General features: G+C 42.5%; 1 protein-coding gene across 1 annotated transcript in view; it reads right to left on the bottom strand.

The window, feature by feature from the left end:
- Positions 1-17,968, bottom strand: part of tanc1b (tetratricopeptide repeat, ankyrin repeat and coiled-coil containing 1b) — a 362,831-nt gene that overhangs the window by 319,558 nt on the left and 25,305 nt on the right. The window contains exon 2 of the mRNA XM_060930092.1: positions 12,341-12,410. Coding sequence (XP_060786075.1) covers positions 12,341-12,401 — 61 coding nt within the window. The 5' untranslated portion in view covers positions 12,402-12,410. The remainder of the gene's footprint in view (positions 1-12,340; positions 12,411-17,968) is intronic.

Here is a 17,968-nt window from a genome sequence, read left to right as displayed (position 1 = left end):
GGCCCCCCAAGCTCTGGAATTCCTTTCCTCAACCCTCCGTGACTGCTCTTCTCTTCCTTTCTTCAAATCTCATCTCAAAACCTTTGTTTCATGAACATTTCTCCACCAGTGCATAAACTCACCACTTGAGCAACTCCTTTTTCTTTTGTGCTGTTTTCTTTGACCTATGTAAAGTGGCCTTGAGTTTGAGAAAGGCGCTATATAAATTATTATTATAAGAAGAAGAAGAATTCAAGTGACCTACACAGAACCCTGAGCCCATACCAGGCCTTCTTGTCTAACATCAGTGCCCGATCTACAGATTACTCTGTAACAAGGTGGCAAGGTGTACCTATTATTATTATTATTATTATTATTATTATTATTCCCCTGCTCCAAAGGAGAAGGGGTATATTGGTTTACCTCAGTCCATCCGTATCTCTGCATTTCCGTCCGTCCAAAACACCCTTTTTCTCAGCAACCACAAACCATAGTCACTTGGTACTTGGTACCAAACTTCAGCTTGGGGTTCTATACCGTGTATACTGTTTTCAGATCTGTCGCACACTGACTTCCTGTTTACCGACTGAATGTATTTATGAAACATATAGGGTGGTTTTTGACACTGTTTCAAGAAGCAAAATGCCATTTCAAAATGACAGTTTGCCAGGATGCTATTTGAAATCCCTGAGAACACTGCACTTTACTTACTTGTTTCAGGGTTAATTATTTGTTGAAGTTAACATTCATTCAAGGGTCCTATTCCTTCGATTGCTTGCACTCTGATATAAGCGAGCGAGGGGATATACGTAAGTGAGCAGTAGCTCAGGGTTGATCTTGTTTATCTTAAATTTCAAGACACACAAAAGAGAGGCTAGTAAGGGAGTGACTATTTATAGCTTCTATACAAGGTGAGAACAGGAACTAACATACTCCATTGTTTTATTCCACAGCAACAAAAGTAACTACAATAGATAAAAATGTCTTGGTCTTTATTAAAGTGGAACAACTGGCAAATTGCTGTGGTAGAAGATGAGCAAATCACTGTGGAACAACAGTTATAGGAAAATAATCAGCTTCACATCATCCTGTCTTTGATTATTTTCCTTTAACAGCATGACCCCATCATTTTTTTTAATCATTACATATTAATCTGCAGTCTGGATTGTACCAGATGGTGGATTAAAAAGTGCCCTGTCTATAGGCTTATTTGGAAAACAGTGCCATTCAACAGAAGGTCCTATGCATTTTTCATGTGCAGCATGTTATTGTAAGTTCTCAGTCCATTGTGACATGTATATAACTTGATTAGCTCTGTCATGCTCTTAATCTCTTCTGAAGGAGGAGAGAGAAAGAGAGAAGACCGGGACAATAACATGGCAATATTTATATTACAGAATTTGCTGAATAGCATACAGTACCAGTCAAAAATTTGGACACACCTAATTCAATGGTTTTTCTTTACTTCTATTAATTAAAAGACACCTTCATGTCTTAAAGTAATGATAACGTTGTTTCTCTTTACTTAGCTGAACGGTTCTTGGCAAAATATGGATTACTACAGTTGTGGAATAGGGTTCATCTCATCTCATTATCTGTAGGCGCTTTATCCTGTTCTACAGGGTCGCAGGCAAGCTGGAGCCTATCCCAGCTGACTACGGGCGAAAGGCGGGGTACACCCTGGACAAGTCGCCAGGTCATCACAGGGCCGACACATAGACACAGACAACCATTCACACTCACATTCACACCTACGGTCAATTTAGAGCCACCAGTTAACCTAACCTGCATGTCTTTGGACTGTGGGGGAAACCGGAGCACCCGGAGGAAACCCACGCGGACACGGGGAGAACATGCAAACTCCACACAGAAAGGCCCTCGCCGGCCACGGGGCTCGAACCCGGACCTTCTTGCTGTGAGGCGACAGTGCTAACCACTACACCACCGTGCCGCCTGGAATAGGGCTATTTACTGTATTTATTATTTACTATGTACTATTTGATCTCAAACACATCAAGAAGCAAGAAACTGCACTAATTAGCTTTTGACGAGACACACCCGTTAATTGAAAAGCGTTCCAGGTGACTACCTCATGAAGCTGGTTACGATAATGCGAACAGTGTGTAAAGCGTCATCAAGATAAATGGTAGCTACTTTGAAGAATCTAAAACATGAAACATTGGTTTTTAAACGCTTTTGTTTACTACATAATTCCACTTATGTTCCATATGTCATCATTTCATAATTTTGATGCAGAAAATAGTCAAAATACAGAAAAATCTATGAATTAGAACGTGTGTCCAAACTTTTGACTGGTACCGTACAGGTCTACAACTCCCGGCTTTCAGCCTTTTGATTGCATCTCATTTAATGTTCCTCCTCGACATTATGTGGCCTCAAACTCTCTGATCTTGAATTAGCTACGCATGTCTCAATAACATTTATGAGAGAACCTCTCAAGAGGAAGACCATATCATCACATCACAGTAAAAACAAGGACATTCTTTGCCAAAACACTTCAAAGCAACTGCAGGCCAGAGCCGACTAACCCCATGAAGGATGGGAAAGAAAAAGAGCAGTGACAGGACAGAGAATGAGAATGAAACGGGATGGGATGTGATGGTTATATCTCCAGACACTGTGCCTCATGCTCCAGATGGTTCCAGGAACAAATATACATAATCTATGATTTAACCTGTCCATCTTAGGCAGTTTCTTCACTGGGATTTCAGACATGGACGCCGGTTTGTTATGACTAGTTAGAGAACGAAACAGAGCCAGCTCCTGAGGACGTGTAAAATTACAGACTTTTGCAGTTCTATAATTAGTGTTGCACTGAAACCAGCTTAAGCAGATATACAGCCAGTCATGGAGAATGCTGAGTCAGTCAGGTCAGAACAGATGTACAACTTCAGGTCTGGTTTCTGGTTTAGTCATACAGATGACGCAGCACCTCAAAAAAGGTTGTATGTTAACCGGCACTGGAACTATAGGCCGTCTGTGAAGACCAGACAAACCTTGTTCTAATTAGTGAGGAGTTCACTGCTGACATGTTAAAGTGCATATCCTGGACCAAATTCATTTTTTTTATATATATATATGAAAGAATGTCCCTTTACACACTCATCCAGAAGGGTAATTTTGCACAAGGCCATCTTGTCTACAGCAGAAAAAAATAAAATAACAAAACGCGTCTGGAAAAATCCCAAGGGAGTCTGGAGCCAGATTCGTGACGTCACCTGCGGAAGCACCAGAGCTTGCACGGTTTCAGTGCACAGCCTGTGTAGACCAAGTTTAGCAGCTAGCGATTTTGCATTGAAATATGGAATTGTCACCTGAGCGCAATGTGGGAAACGATGAGTACTAATCCCATCAAGATCGGTGTTGCTACACCCTCCTACGATACATCTGTTAACCATTTTAATAATTACGCGATAACGTTGAAGAAATTTGCAGAAAACCACCAGGTCGTTTTCTCATAAACAAACCAGCGCTGACGTAGGATTCAGAGGGAGGCGTCCCGCACGCGACGTCACGAAAATCAATGTTTCCCGGAAAATCCAAATGCCAAGTTTTTTCAGAGGCGGACCAATTCGCCTCAAATGGCTTGATTTCAACTGAATTTTTCTGGTATTGCACAAGGTAAAAAAAATTGCACAAAATGCAAAATGTGACAGATATTTGACCAAAGTTTAATATAAAATAGGAGAATTACATTGATCTTGCTCCTGAATTTACCCGTGATATGCACTTTAAAGCTTGAAATATTCTGGCTGAGAGAAGCGCTAGTGCAAGCACCACAACAGCAACATTATAGTCAATGCTCGTTTATACGTATACACAAATACATTTTTTGCTTGAACCAGTCTCTTAAATGTTACTATTAAATAAGCCTGCTAAATGTGACCCAGTGTGTTTAAATGAATCAGTCTTCACGACTTAAATTTCACCTATCTAGCTTTATTGAGGTATTTCACCTGACGACACAGGGTCACGTGACGCCCCGGTGTCTGCCATTTTGAAGGTCAAGCTAGCTAATGTCAACAACATCATAGCTGGTATGTTACTGTAGCAATGTTTACGTTCAGTCATTTGGATGACTGTTAAAACCTTTCAGTCTCAAGTTTTTCCTTTACTGTATTTACTAGTTTACTGTAATTATGATCCGGCAGCTATTTACACCGGATCCAGTGTAAATAGCTGCCGGAGCGCGCTCCGGCTTGCTCCCCCTCAAATTAAGCAGCGCGCTCCGGCTTGCTCCCGGAGTGCTCCGGCCGAGGTTCCGGAGCGCGCTCCGGCTTGCTCCCCCTCAAATTAAGCAGCACGCTCCGGCTTGCTCCCGGAGTGCTCCGGCCGAGGTTCTGGAGCAGGCTCCGGCTTGCTCCCCCTCAAATTAAGCAGCGCGCTCCGGCTTGCTCCCGGAGTGCTCCGGCCGAGGTTCCGGAGCGCGCTCCGGCTTGCTCCCCCTCAAATTAAGCAGCGCGCTCCGGCTTGCTCCCGGAGTGCGCTGCTTAATTTGAGGGGGAGCAAGCCGGAGCGCGCTCCGGCAGCTATTTACACTGGATCCGGTGTAAATAGCTGCCGGATCATAATTACAGTAAACTAGTAAATACAGTAAAGGAAAAACTTGAGACTGAAAGGTTTTAACAGTCATCCAAATGACTGAACGTAAACATTGCTACAGTACCATACCAGCTATGATGTTGTTGACATTAGCTAGTGCTAACAGCTAGTTGCTAGTACACTGCTACAACACAGACACCGACCCTAATAATACAGTTCTTGGTCATTGCCTGGTAACAGCAAATTTATAACGGGCCATGTCTCATCAGACTAAGAAGTTATTTCAATGACATTTAATAACATTTTGTTTATCCTGAGGACCGAAAGTAAATGAAAATGTGAACAAACCTTAGCTGTAATAAGATGGCGACCACCGGCTCCAGGGACGACCCGCTGATGTAGGCATGTTACCCAGCCTGACACTAAATATTTGTAGGCATCCAAACTCTTATACGCTTTCAGATCAATACCTGTGTATGGCGATGGGTTTTTAACGACATAGGTATACAGATCATGTGGGCCGAAGTCAGGTAAAGACGAGGGCTTCGTGTACTTCCGTACGTCAGTGAACAATCCTGCTGGAAGCAGGTAAACGTCGTTCTCTAAGCCTGCTAACCTAAATTTTTGCAAATACCTCTCCCTCTGCTCGCCCTGTAAATGCCCTACGTCGCTGGATAGTGAAGGTGTTTTCTGCATCTCGCTCCTTTTTCTTTTATGTTTTTCGTTTGTCGCCTTCCTTGCATTCAAACTGATTCGAGCCGTGACGTCCAAAGTGGCAGCCTAACGATGCATCACATGACTTGGTCACGTGGGTGAAAAACCTCAATAGCTTCATTTGGTACTAGCTCGTGCATTTTCAAAACAACCACCCACATCAGGCATCAACAAAAATCAGATTTCTTTGTCCAGTTGGTCTCATGTCTCATTCACTGTTTGCTATTGTTCTTCAACTTCAGTTATACAAGTGAATAACAAGAAAAACATGTTAAACCTACATGCTACTCATAACTTTTACTGTGAGAATTACATCAAGTTTCAAAAAGGTTGTGTGTTCAATAACCGAACAATACAGTAATAAGCATTTCCGGCCATGTGCACCTGAACGCAGGTTTTCTTCTCTACAACAGTGCAGGGTTCAGACTCTAATAATAAATCCATGGGAGCTGTAACCTGAAACCAGCTGCAGACTAAGGGTCCATACATATTAACCCTGTCTCTTTGACATCCATGGCATAAAGGAATGTTGTATAATTATCAAGTCTTTAGAATACATTTTGGATTGCATAGCTCTGGAAATCCTTTACCACAAAGGTAAGAGAATGGTTTTATAACAATATTACTTAGAAGTTTATGACTATGTTCATATTACCAGGTTTAAGTGACTCATATCTGATTTTTTTTTTTGCCTTAAATGTGACAGATCTGATGTTTTCGGGGCTGTGCGGGCACAGAAATCTGAACATTTCGAATCAGATTTGATTCACTTTCATATGTGGTCCTAGATCAGATACATATCCAATTTGTGGCCATGCAATATGAATGAAAATGGTCAGATCGGAATTCATTTAGCTTTTTGCCAACATGCATGCACTGAGAGACGTCTTCATCAGTAGCAACCAGGGCCGCGTTAACCCTTGCCAAGGCCCTGGGCAGACACGGGGGGCCCCACCCCCGCCTGTTGTCAACTGCGCTCAGCAAATTCACCCCCTCAGACGTGCCTGTCTAACTAGACACAGAAACTTAAATAATGACAGTGGCACAATTAGAAATACTATTGAACGATAAAACTTTATATCCATCAACACCTATTTAATCGAGAAAAAGCAATGGTGAAATAGGCAATTGCATGGAGAAAAAATCCATCAGACATCACGGTTAACAAGTCTGGTTAACTAAAGTTTAGCCTCAAGAAGCCTTTGAATGAGTGAGTCAATGAACAACATGTCAAGAACATAACCTAGACCCATGGGCGCCGTCGGGGGGGGGGAAAGGTTAGAACAATTCTAGGGGCCCAGCACTGCCATGGGGCCCTTTAAGGGGCTGATAATATGCTTTTAATGATTTTAATAAAGACTTTTGAAATAACAACAATGCAATATTCCATCTGGTAAAATGAGCTAATTGAACAAGGTTGTCTATTTCTTGAGTTCTTCAACATATTGTCATTTAACCCTCCCCCTTTTGCGAAATGGTACGGTCCAGTTCTGGTAGAAGCACGATGCGTTAAATCTGTGTGCTGATCAGTGCAACGCTACTTGCTGCTGTGTCGCGGTGCAGCAGCCAGCCAGCCAGCAGTGGAGTGCGTACAGTCTATGATCGCTAAATATGAAGAGTGGCTGTCAAAAACATGAAGAAAGGCAGCTGAAAGCTGAGAGGGACCGGAGAGGCAGGCAACTGGTCACTCAGTTTTTCCCAAAGAAAGGTAGCTATCGCTCACGTGTGTTCAAAATATTAGCGAATGGTACCGTAAATGAACAGTATGAACGTGGTTGGATTAGCCTATCAAGAGAACACTTTTACAGTCTGTACAGTGACATTTTTTCCATTTTAATAACTGAACTGACTTGTGTGATAAACAAGATGAAATATTACGTTATGCTGGTGCTAATAACTAGTGCTAATAACCAGTTTCATAACTAATGGGGTGCCCTAAATATGCACAGATTCAGTCTCAGGGGGACCTCCACCCTACCAAACCACTGAACCCCCCTTTGGAGAAGGAGGCAAGCAGCAATACAACCCATAAATGCTTTAGGATTGAAGTTTTTAAATTTTAAATTAGATTTAAGTTTTAGAATTAGTCACTGACCAGTTTTCATCTAGTCCCTGGTAGGTCAATACATAAAATGTAATAAAGTCACAAACTCAAGGTCCATGGGCTATCAAAAGTCAAATAACGACAATAGTGCAATTGTGACGAGGGTGGGCAAAGTTGGGGGGCCCAAAATTCTAATCTTTCATGGGGCCCAAAATTTCTGACGGTGCCCCTGCCTAGGCCTACAACAGTTTCTTTAGTATTCAGAACAAGAACATTCATTTGGTACCGTATATAACCGTTTGTTTTCATTTTGGAATCCAGGCGACTTTTAACTTGTGAAAACAAAGAGCGATAACAAAGAAAGAAAAATATCTTGCTTCTCAGAAATAAATCTCAAAATGTTAGGCTATGTGAAACATTTCATCCTTTCACACACGTAATGTCCCAAACAGCAGTGGCACACAGCTTTGCGCATTCAGTTTGACAGCCATGGGTCAACTTACAAGGGCACTTTCCTACTTTTCTGGAAAGCGAAGTCATTAATTAAATCATTGAACTCAAGCTGGTGTAGTGCGTGAAGACATGGTGGACAGTGATCATATTGACAATGACGGGTGATTTATGCGACGGGACAAGGTGGGCTTCCTTACGGGTGGCGAAATGCATCAAAAATGTTATCAATATGATCAAAACTTCTGAAAATATCGTTTCATATTTTCCGATCTCGCTACTTCCGAGGCCCCCTAGTGGCCGAGGCCCTGGGCAGCTGCCCATGAAGCCCATTAGGATAACCACGTCCTTGGCAGCAACGGCAGATGAACTGTTTGCGATCCTCCCAAGCAAACTAATAACTGCAACTGCATGCATTAACCACTAGCGTGACCATTTTGTCCGTTTTAATTCAATCAATTGCCTTACGAATATGACTGCTGTTGGCGACATTTTTGCACAAGCATCGATATGTGCATGCGTGCAGTTTCGGAGGACAAATGTGTTCATATTGCACTTAGACACTTGCAATTTACTTGTACTGTAAGTCACTTGTAGTTATGAACGTGAACCATCAAGATCGACAAATCCAATCGGAGTAAAATTATTGGAATTGAACACCGAGGCTTGTAATGTGAACATAGCCTACTACAGCTCAAATATAAACGACACCACACCCCAACTTCAGTCACAAAATAAGTCCAACTACACTGCGACAGGCAAGAGCTGGCAGCCAATCAAGGAAAAAGAGTAAAGTTGTGATAGACAGAATTTATCATCCTTGTTGTAATTCATGACCCAGGTATGATATGTGGCTAGAGAACTCATAATAGCGGTGAGTGAACAACAGGAGCGGTTCGTCTGTTTCTCTGTATTTTTATATACGCAACAGAGTTATACAGTCAAACTGGAAAGTCTGCATACCCCTTTCACCTTCTCCACGTTTTATTACGTTAGACTTATTCTACAAGAGCCTGAGTTCATTTTTTGTCACAAAATAGCCCATAATGACAAAGTGAAAGCAGGTTTTTAGACATTTGTGCTAATTTATTAAAAAAATAAATATAAATATATGTATACGTGTGCACACCCTTGACACCCAAAAGTGAGCAGAGGTGCATTTCTCCCCCCCCACAAATACTGCTTGACATGTTTCTACAACTTAACTGGAGTCTACCTGTGGTAAATTCAATTGATTGGACCTGATTGGGGATTGCCAAGACCTGCCTATATAAGGTCCCACAGTTGACTGTGCAGGTCAGAGCAAACTCCAGGCCATGGGGTCAAAGGAATTATCTGCAGACCTCAGAAACAGGATTGTGTCAAGGCATAGATCTAGAGAAGGGTACAGAAAAATTGCTGCAGCTTTACAGGTCCCAAAGAGCACAGTGGCCACCATCATTTGTAAATGGAAGAAGTCTGGAACCACCAAGAACCTTCCTAGACCTGGCCACCCGGCCAAACTGAGCGATCGGGGAAGATGGGCCTTGGCCAGGGAGGTGAGCAGGAACCTGAGGGTCACTCTGACAGAGCTCCAGCATATCCTTGTGGGGATGGGAGAACCTTTCAGAAGATCAACCATCCAGGCAGCACTTCACAAATCAGGCCTTTATGGTAGAGTGGCTAGACGGAAGCCACTCCTTAGTAAAAGACACAGGACTGCCTGCTTGGAGTTTGCCAAAAGGCACCTAGAGGACTCTCAAACCATGAGAAACAAGATTCTCTGGTCTGATGAAACCAAAATTGAACTTTTTGGCCTGAATACCAAGTGTCATGTCTGGAGGAAACCAGGCACCACCTGGCTAATGCCATCCCCTACAGTGAAGCATGACGGTGGCAGCATCACGATGTGGGGATGTTTTTCAGCAGTGGGAACAGGGCAACTAGTCCTGATGGAGAGAAAGATGAATGCAGCTAAGTACACTGAGATCCTTGAAGAAAACCTGCTCCAGAGCACTCTGGACCTCAGACTGGGGCAAAGGTTTACCTTCCAACATGACAACGTCCTGAAGCACACAGCCAAGAGGACAAAGGAGTGGCTTCGGAGAAAGTCTGTGAATGTCCTTGAGGGGCCCAGCCAGAGCCCAGACCTGAATCCAATTGAACATCTGTGGAAGGATGCTCCCCATCCAACCTGACGGAACTTGCAAGGATATGCCAAGAGGAATGGGCAAAAATGTCCAGAAACAAGTGTGCCAAGCTCATAGCTTCTTTCCCAAGACACCTTGAAGCTGTAATTGCTGCCAAAGGTGCATCAACCAAGTATTAGGCTCAGGGTGTGTACAGATATGGAACCCCTAAATAACCTATTTTTGTCAGTAAAATAAAATTGCATATTTTCTAAAAATCTGCTTTCACTTTGTCATCATGGGCTATTTTGTGTAGAATTTTGAGGCCAAAAAAATGAACTCAATCTATTGTAGAATAAGTCTGTAACGTAATAAAACGTGGAGAAGGTGAAAGGGGTGTGCAGACTTTCTGGCTCGACTGTATATGGCCAGCATATGTTGTGCACAAAATACACAGAATAGATAATAAAATACATGGAACACAGATCAGGTAATAAAAATGCACACATTAGAAACGGCCAGACAAGACAGTTGTATTCTCTGTACTGTATTTTAGAGTTTGTGGGCTAGCGCTATTGAACTCCGATGCGCCAAGCCATATGCGATGTAGATAAACGCATGCCTACATAGCAGCATGCTTTGAGACTACAAAGGAGCAAAGGTTTTGCTGTTTGTCACAGTTGCAGGTAAATCATACTAATGCTTACAACAAAGCATTTTTATTCTAATAACGCTTTTATAATATTGAGTAAATGTAAGCAGATAATTATACCCCCATGGATACAAATACCTGGGCCACAACCTGGCTGCGTACTGCACACTGGCGTACTAAAGGGGGGGGGGGTCATTACTATTTAGGTGCACTACTTAGTCCGTATAATACTATTTGGAAGCAATTCCAACGTCTGAACCAGAGAGGAAGCAGTCCCAAAAAAAAAAAATTACCTAGTGCAGTTTTACTACTAAACTTGGACTGAGGGCCCGTTTACACGAGGACGCTGTCGGGTAAAAACGACTAAATATTTTATCGGAAGTGCCTTTCGTCTACACGGGAACGGCGTTTCCCAGGCTGAAAAACGAAAAAAAATTGAAAACGCCTTCCAGAGTGGATAAGTTAAAAACAGCCCCCGTTGCATATCCGTCTAAACTACCCAATACGCGAAACTCTGCTCGGATCTGCTCACGTCGGGTACGCGTTTACGTCATACATATGTCATATACTGTACATGCCAGCCCGGGAAGTAAGAAAGTAAGTAAAAAAGTAAGAGCATGTCTGATTACATAGATCCAACGGACCTTCAAGCTGCTCTGGCAGCTTTAATAAACATCCAGGAGTCCTTCGAACATCTATACCGAATCTGCACATACTGTATACCGTTAATGAACAGAGGCGGGTATAGTATGCTCTTACTTTTTTACTTACCATAGCCAGAGTAGTCAAAGTTTTCGCGGCGCAGATGTGCAGATCAGACAAGACGGAAGACGTTGCGCATGCGTGCAGACATAGCGGAGGTCTTTCACAGCACCACCTAGCCGCCTGGCATGCACATCCAATTGAATTCCACACGTTTATGCGTCACCGTATAGACGCAGATTTCCTCCTTGAAAACGGTCGTGTAGACGCGGAAAAAAGCGAGAACGAAAACGGACTCTTGCGTTTTTGTTTCAGACCGTCCCCGTGTAAAGTGGGCCTAAAATTACCAAGTTATTCTGCATTTGACCAAAAGCGCTAACTCCAATTAGGAAAACCCAAAGAAAACACTCCCTAAACTCAGAATTCCTACTCTGGAATTCAGGATGGTCTCCTGACCATAAAATGAGTGAGGATGCAAATACTTGTAAACATACAGCATAAATCAACAGAAAAATGTGTATTTATTGCGTTTCTTTCTGTTATTTTGTTCTGATGTGGGGTTTTTTCAAGTCCTTGTTCCTTGCATTTTGCACTGCCAGTACAGAGAGCTGCTAAACTGTTTCACTGTTTCTAAAACAATGACAAAGTTCTATATCTATCTTGTTAAAGCTACAACACAGACTATACAGTTCGCACTTTTATGAAAAACAATTTAAAAAAATCTCTCACCACAGTTAGCCGACGACCTTATTGCTAATGAAAAACAAACATGGATGCATCTTTATAGCTTGAATGTACAGAGTAATTCCGAAACAAGTCGAATGCAGCATTACTATCGGCATTACTATTTAGTCCGACACTAGATTTAATACGGAAAACTGGCATTACCGGTCAGGTGGCCAGATAAATATTAATTCTTGACTTAAGTACATCTATGCTCAGAAAGTTAGTCTCAGGTTGAGGAAAAACAAACCGTTCCGGCATTTTTTTGGTCGTGTGAATGCTTCCGAATTAAACATTAAACTTCAAATAACCACCACGACCAAAACATCATATTAAAATGAGATAAAGAAAAGCATGTAACAGATGCCCAAAATCTACCATCTAATTTACATGCACTGGACATACCTGTCTCCTTTTTGCTCCCCTTCCCTCCATCTCGGTTCATTTTTAGCACTGCCTTAAACATACTGTGATCCTGTGAACAAAAACAAAACAATTATGAGTTCAGGATTCGCTTCAACAATATCATAAGACTTAATAATGACATTTCATGCATTACTTCCAGATGATTCATCACAGGATAAATTTCGGTAATTTTCCGACAGACACTCGGAATCCAGGAAAGAATGCGCCGATATTTAGATAGAACCGCTTCTTGGCGCTTTTTTGTTATGCCAGAAAACAAGCCATCAGATTCTCAACATTCCACATCTAACTGATGCTGTGTGGATGAACTTGAGCTTTGTCATGACAGTTTTAATGATATTTCTGCACAATATGCCTACTCTTCCACAGAAAGAGCTCAAAAGATTCATTCACATGAGCAAACCTATTATAAAATGGGCATTAATTAAGTAAGCCTGTCTGACAGGTTAAGCTCTATCTGAGCAACAGGTCTAATCAGGATCAAGATACTTAAATGGACTGAAGTGTATGGTTACATGCCCTCAAAATCCCATATAGGTCTACTGCTGGAGATAGTGCCTCATAATTACACAAATAAAAGACAATATATTGCATTTAAATAGTGATCATGTCTGAATTTGGACAAACGCGATGCTCCATTCCTTAAGCCTAGGTCACAACCGGACGTACGGTTTTTTGGCCGTGCGATTTTTGGCGTTTCCCAAATCGCTGCGTTTTTTTTTTTTGTTCGTGGAGAAAGACGCACGTTGGCCGTAAGTTTGTCTTGCAACCTGAAAAAAACGTAAGCACCCGTAGAGTTTGTTTGACATGACAAAGAACCTCTGCGGCCGGTCTGCGGCCAGTCTATGGCTCGAAAATCACCACGTCACACGCATGCCCTCCGTGCGTTTCTTGCACGTAGACCGGCCGTAGGAGCACGTACGGCCGGTTATGACCGAGGCTTTACATATTTTACAAAACATGTTGGGGGGTAGAGCCCTGCACTCCCGCGGGACAAATTTTGAAAGCTCATTGCGGGCGCGGGCGGGAGGGGGAGTGCACAATGCGGGCGCGGGCGGGACAGGTGATAAGCTGCAGTCCCGCTAACTAAAAACGTGTTTAAAATAAAATTTATAAATTATTAATTTATGTCTATCATATATAATTTGTGCTGGATATTTTATTTGGCATCAATAAAAACATTTTAAGATGCCTAATTTTGCGGATGTGGTCTAATCTCGCGTACGTTTCCGATTCCTTTCCGCTCTTCCGTGTTTGAGATCTCCGATCATGGCAGAAGAGCAGAGTGAAGCTCACAGTGCTTCAGAAGTAAGTGCTGCTTTAAAAAGAGCTACATTTACCGTTAAAAAGTCAAGAGTATTAGTCCTAAGTATTAAAAAGTATTAAAAAAAGTTTTTAAAAAAAGTATTAAAAAGTATTAACTAGTATTAAAAAGGACTGTGTATCGCACAGATTGTTCAATTTAAAGCGAGAAATAGACAGTGTATAATCTGAGGAGCTGGTTGTGGTTGCGCAGCACTTCATATGAGAAGAGAATGAAATCGCGGTTGGAATCATAACGCCACAGACTCATAAGTGGGAGTGCGAGTGTGCAAAGCGAGAGCTGTCAATCAAAGCGAGAGCTGTCAATCATGAGCGCATGCAGCGCTCAACTTGGAATGAGTCAGCAGAATGTCAGAGTCTAAACAATAAACTTACAATAAATGAAGGATGGGTCAGTGGAGAGCTCAGCTAAGCTCAGCATGTTTAATTCCCCAAGCCAATGACAGGAACTTTCGTGAGAAATAACGCGAACGTCTGCATCATGCGGGATTTGCGGGTGGGAGCGGGACAAAATATGGCAGGCGTGGGCGGGAGCGGGACTGAAAATCATAATTCTTTGCGGGAGCGGGCCTGCACAATGCGGGAGCGGGCCTGAAAATTCTGTCCCGCGCAGACCTCTATTGGGGGGTTAGATGGAGGTGAGGTCACTGTGATATCAGGCATGGGCTTACTTCGTTCTCACACTGTCAACACATATCTTTGTGCTCGCCTATCTCTCTCTCACACTCGCACACGAGTGAAACAACTCAAAAATCTGTGATGTGTTATGTTAGCCTCATATCATCCAGCCCTAGCATGGAGGCCAATGGTCACATCACCAACATGGACATAATCTCCTCCGCTGATAGCTGTTACCACCCCAATACCACACATCCCACCCATCTCAGAAGTTCCAGGAGCCTCCTACATATTTATAGTGGCACCCTGACACCCAAAAATTACATACAATATCCTGGAAATCATTTTTTTTTTTTAAAGTGAGTGAACAAGAGGGTGTGTGTGTGTGAGCACAGAGAGTGTGAGAGAGAGAGCGTGAGAGAAATACATGTGATGTGAATCATATCGTACTGAATGGCGTTGTGTTGCTCAGGGGTGGTGCCAAGTCCCTGAAATATATGTTTTTGCAAAGTGGGATGTCTGCACTACCTTCAACTCACGTTTAAGCTAGGGGTCGACCGATAATCGGCCTGGCCGATATATCGGGCCAATATTCTGCATTTTTAGGGTTATCGGTATCGGCCATAATTTCCACCGATATGCCGATAACATGCCTTTTTGCAGCCATTTCGTTCCTAACGCGACTGTCACTGCACGTCCTTTCCTGCACTCGCCTCTCTGAGTTCAAGAACACGGTCCCGCCCACCACAACATCTGATTTGTTTGGCACAAGAGATATAGCCAATCAACACGCGTAGCTAACCGCTGTGAACTGTTTCAAGGCGGCCGTACGGGCACTCAGGCAGAAGCAGATCCCACTTCAAGGTAAGGACACGCTGCTTTTGCCGCAATAAGTCACAAACACACAAGTTGCAAAAGCACAAGATCATTATATGTTTACATTCTTCATCTACTACTCGTTAAAATTGTCCATTTGCATCCGTGTAGCCAGGCAAACTTAGCTTACGGAAGGAAGCACTTGAATTAGCCTACAACCAACTAGTCTCGCTGAAACTACATGTAATGTTGTCCATAGTAAGCAGTCCCCAGCATAACGTAGGCTGCAGTCATTTTTAAATCCCCGTCTGGAAACGTTGTGAATGTGTCAGTAGTTCTACTCGAACAGTAGAATGACAGCCATACAGAGAGGCGGTCAAGGGAAGACGAAATAAAATGTAGTGTTTGTGTTCTGTAGGCTAGCGCAAGCCTACTGGCTATTTGTTATGGTGATGAGTAAACTTCATGACGTGACTCGTGCTCAAAAAGCGCATTGCACTTGTATATGTTGGGTAACTTTATAAAGCGCTATTTGAACATTTAAACACGCCAGGTGTGATATGGTGCTAGTCGGCTATGTAATACTGTAGGGAGTTTGTCAGGACGCTTGTTGTGGGCTCAGTAATGAATTGTGTCGTGGTCGGATGCACACTTGCTTGGATAAACGCTAATGAACGAAATACATCAATTAAACTCTTGACTTAAATGTTCTTACGCTACTTCACATTGCGCTGTAATGTACTCCACTAGTATTTATAATTCTTGCGCAAGTGATTCTCCTCGCTAGCGCTTCGGATTCGGAAAGCAATATGCTCTTAAAGGAGCAGCCGCTCCTTTTAACCAGGGCTTTTAACATGCAGAGCAACTGTGCTTCCTTCACTACAATATAATCCTCCTAAATTGGGAATATTAGGCTTGGGCATTAAAAGCATTAGAATGTAGATGGTTACTTGTTAAGTTGTTACATAATAGGGAGTGATCACCTACTTTATGTTTGATTTTAATTTTAAAAAATGCTGCGGGCGGCACGGTGGTGTAGTGGTTAGCGCTGTCGCCTCACAGCAAGAAGGTCCTGGGTTCGAGCCCCGTGGCCGGCGAGGGCCTTTCTGTGCAGAGTTTGCATGTTCTCCCCGTGTCCGCGTGGGTTTCCTCCGGGTGCTCCGGTTTCCCCCACAGTCCAAAGACATGCAGGTTAGGTTAACTGGTGACTCTAAATTGACCGTAGGTGTGAATGCGAGTGTGAATGGTTGTCTGTGTCTGTGTGTCAGCCCTGTGATGACCTGGCGACTTGTCCAGGGTGTACCCCGCCTTTCGCCCGTAGTCAGCTGGGATAGGCTCCAGCTTGCCTGCGACCCTGTAGAACAGGACAAAGCGGCTAGAGATAATGAGATGAGATGAAAAAATGCTGCAGGCAGCTCCCGACACTTGATTTGTTATTTAAAAACTACTTGAAGTTGGTAAGTCTTACTTAGTTCTTAGTGTAGAAGAATCCAGACTGTATTTTCATTTATTTTCCACTGAAAATGGTGAGCTGTAATATAGTAGGGAGTGATTTATTTTTTTATTGGTGAATATTTTATTATTTTATTTCTCATTTTATTCTAACTAATGTTTGACTTTATTGTACAAATGCTGCTGGCATCTCCCTGCATAAAATTTCATGTTCAATTTTACAATTAAACATACATTTCATGGATATGAAGGTCTGTGTCAGTGTGTGCTATGTTTAATTTCATGTGAATTATAATGTTTACATTTATCGGTTGCACATATCGGTTATCGGCAGCCCAATTCCATAATAATCGGTATCGGTATCGGCCCTGAAAAAAACATATCAGTCGATCCCTAGTTTAAGCCATGGCTTCAAAGGATGGAAAGCTACAAGGAAAAAACACCAGCAGTTTATGAGTTGACCTGTCAGTCAGTCAGGATTAGTAACATCATTTCCAGTACCATCACACCAGTGTCCCTGAGGGCTTTGTTCTTATGCTGCATTCAACTCAAGAATGCAACTCAGAATTTATGACCACTGACTAAGATTTTCATAAAAACACCATACAGCGCACTGTTTCGAAAAGGTAAATATATCATGAAGATCACTCATATCACAAACGTTGACTTGCCAACTTGGTCTGAACAACATAAGATTTCATGGAGCCTTCCGTGTGCCCCCACCCCAACCTCGCAGCATGAAATGTGCCAAAGCTTAAATGAAATTTTTTATTTTTAATTATGCAATTCTGTATTCCCATTCCAGATGTATAGTCAAATGCAATATTAGGCCACAAATTGCTACGAAGCACAGCCTGAATGTCATCAGTAGGTTTGCAGGTTATTTTTACTCATGTTTAATGGTGTGAATATCCACAAAACAAGTTAGTTCCTGCTCTCATCTATGTTACAACAGCTATAAACAGTGGTTCCCTCATCAGCCACTCCTTTTTATCTCTCAAAGTTAATCAGACAAAAAAAAAAAAGTCAGCTTGTCATCTTAGTCATAAACCTCAAAGACTTTCGCCTTACGGCTCCACCTTTGACAGTTACAAATAGCGGATGCTGCAGACATCTAAAATTGCTAAATAAACATCCCACAGAAACCGGCACCATATCAACAATTACACGCATTCTGAAATCTATTTATATGGAAGGCTTGCCGTACATATCCATGTGCAAGTTGCTACTACACAAACGACAAAGTTAAAACAAGCGCATTAATATAAACCTCGCAGCTGAAGCTACCGTCCAAATAATGCTGCAGAAAATTAATCGACATCTTCTGACCAAGGGCGGCACGGTGGTGTAGTGGTTAGCGCTGTCGCCTCACAGCAAGAAGGTCCGGGTTCGAGCCCC

Source organism: Neoarius graeffei, chromosome 9 (genome assembly GCF_027579695.1).
Source record: "Neoarius graeffei isolate fNeoGra1 chromosome 9, fNeoGra1.pri, whole genome shotgun sequence".
Lineage (NCBI taxonomy): Eukaryota > Metazoa > Chordata > Actinopteri > Siluriformes > Ariidae > Neoarius > Neoarius graeffei.
Note: the sequence above shows the minus strand (reverse complement) of the source record. Positions and strands in the feature narration are given on the sequence as shown.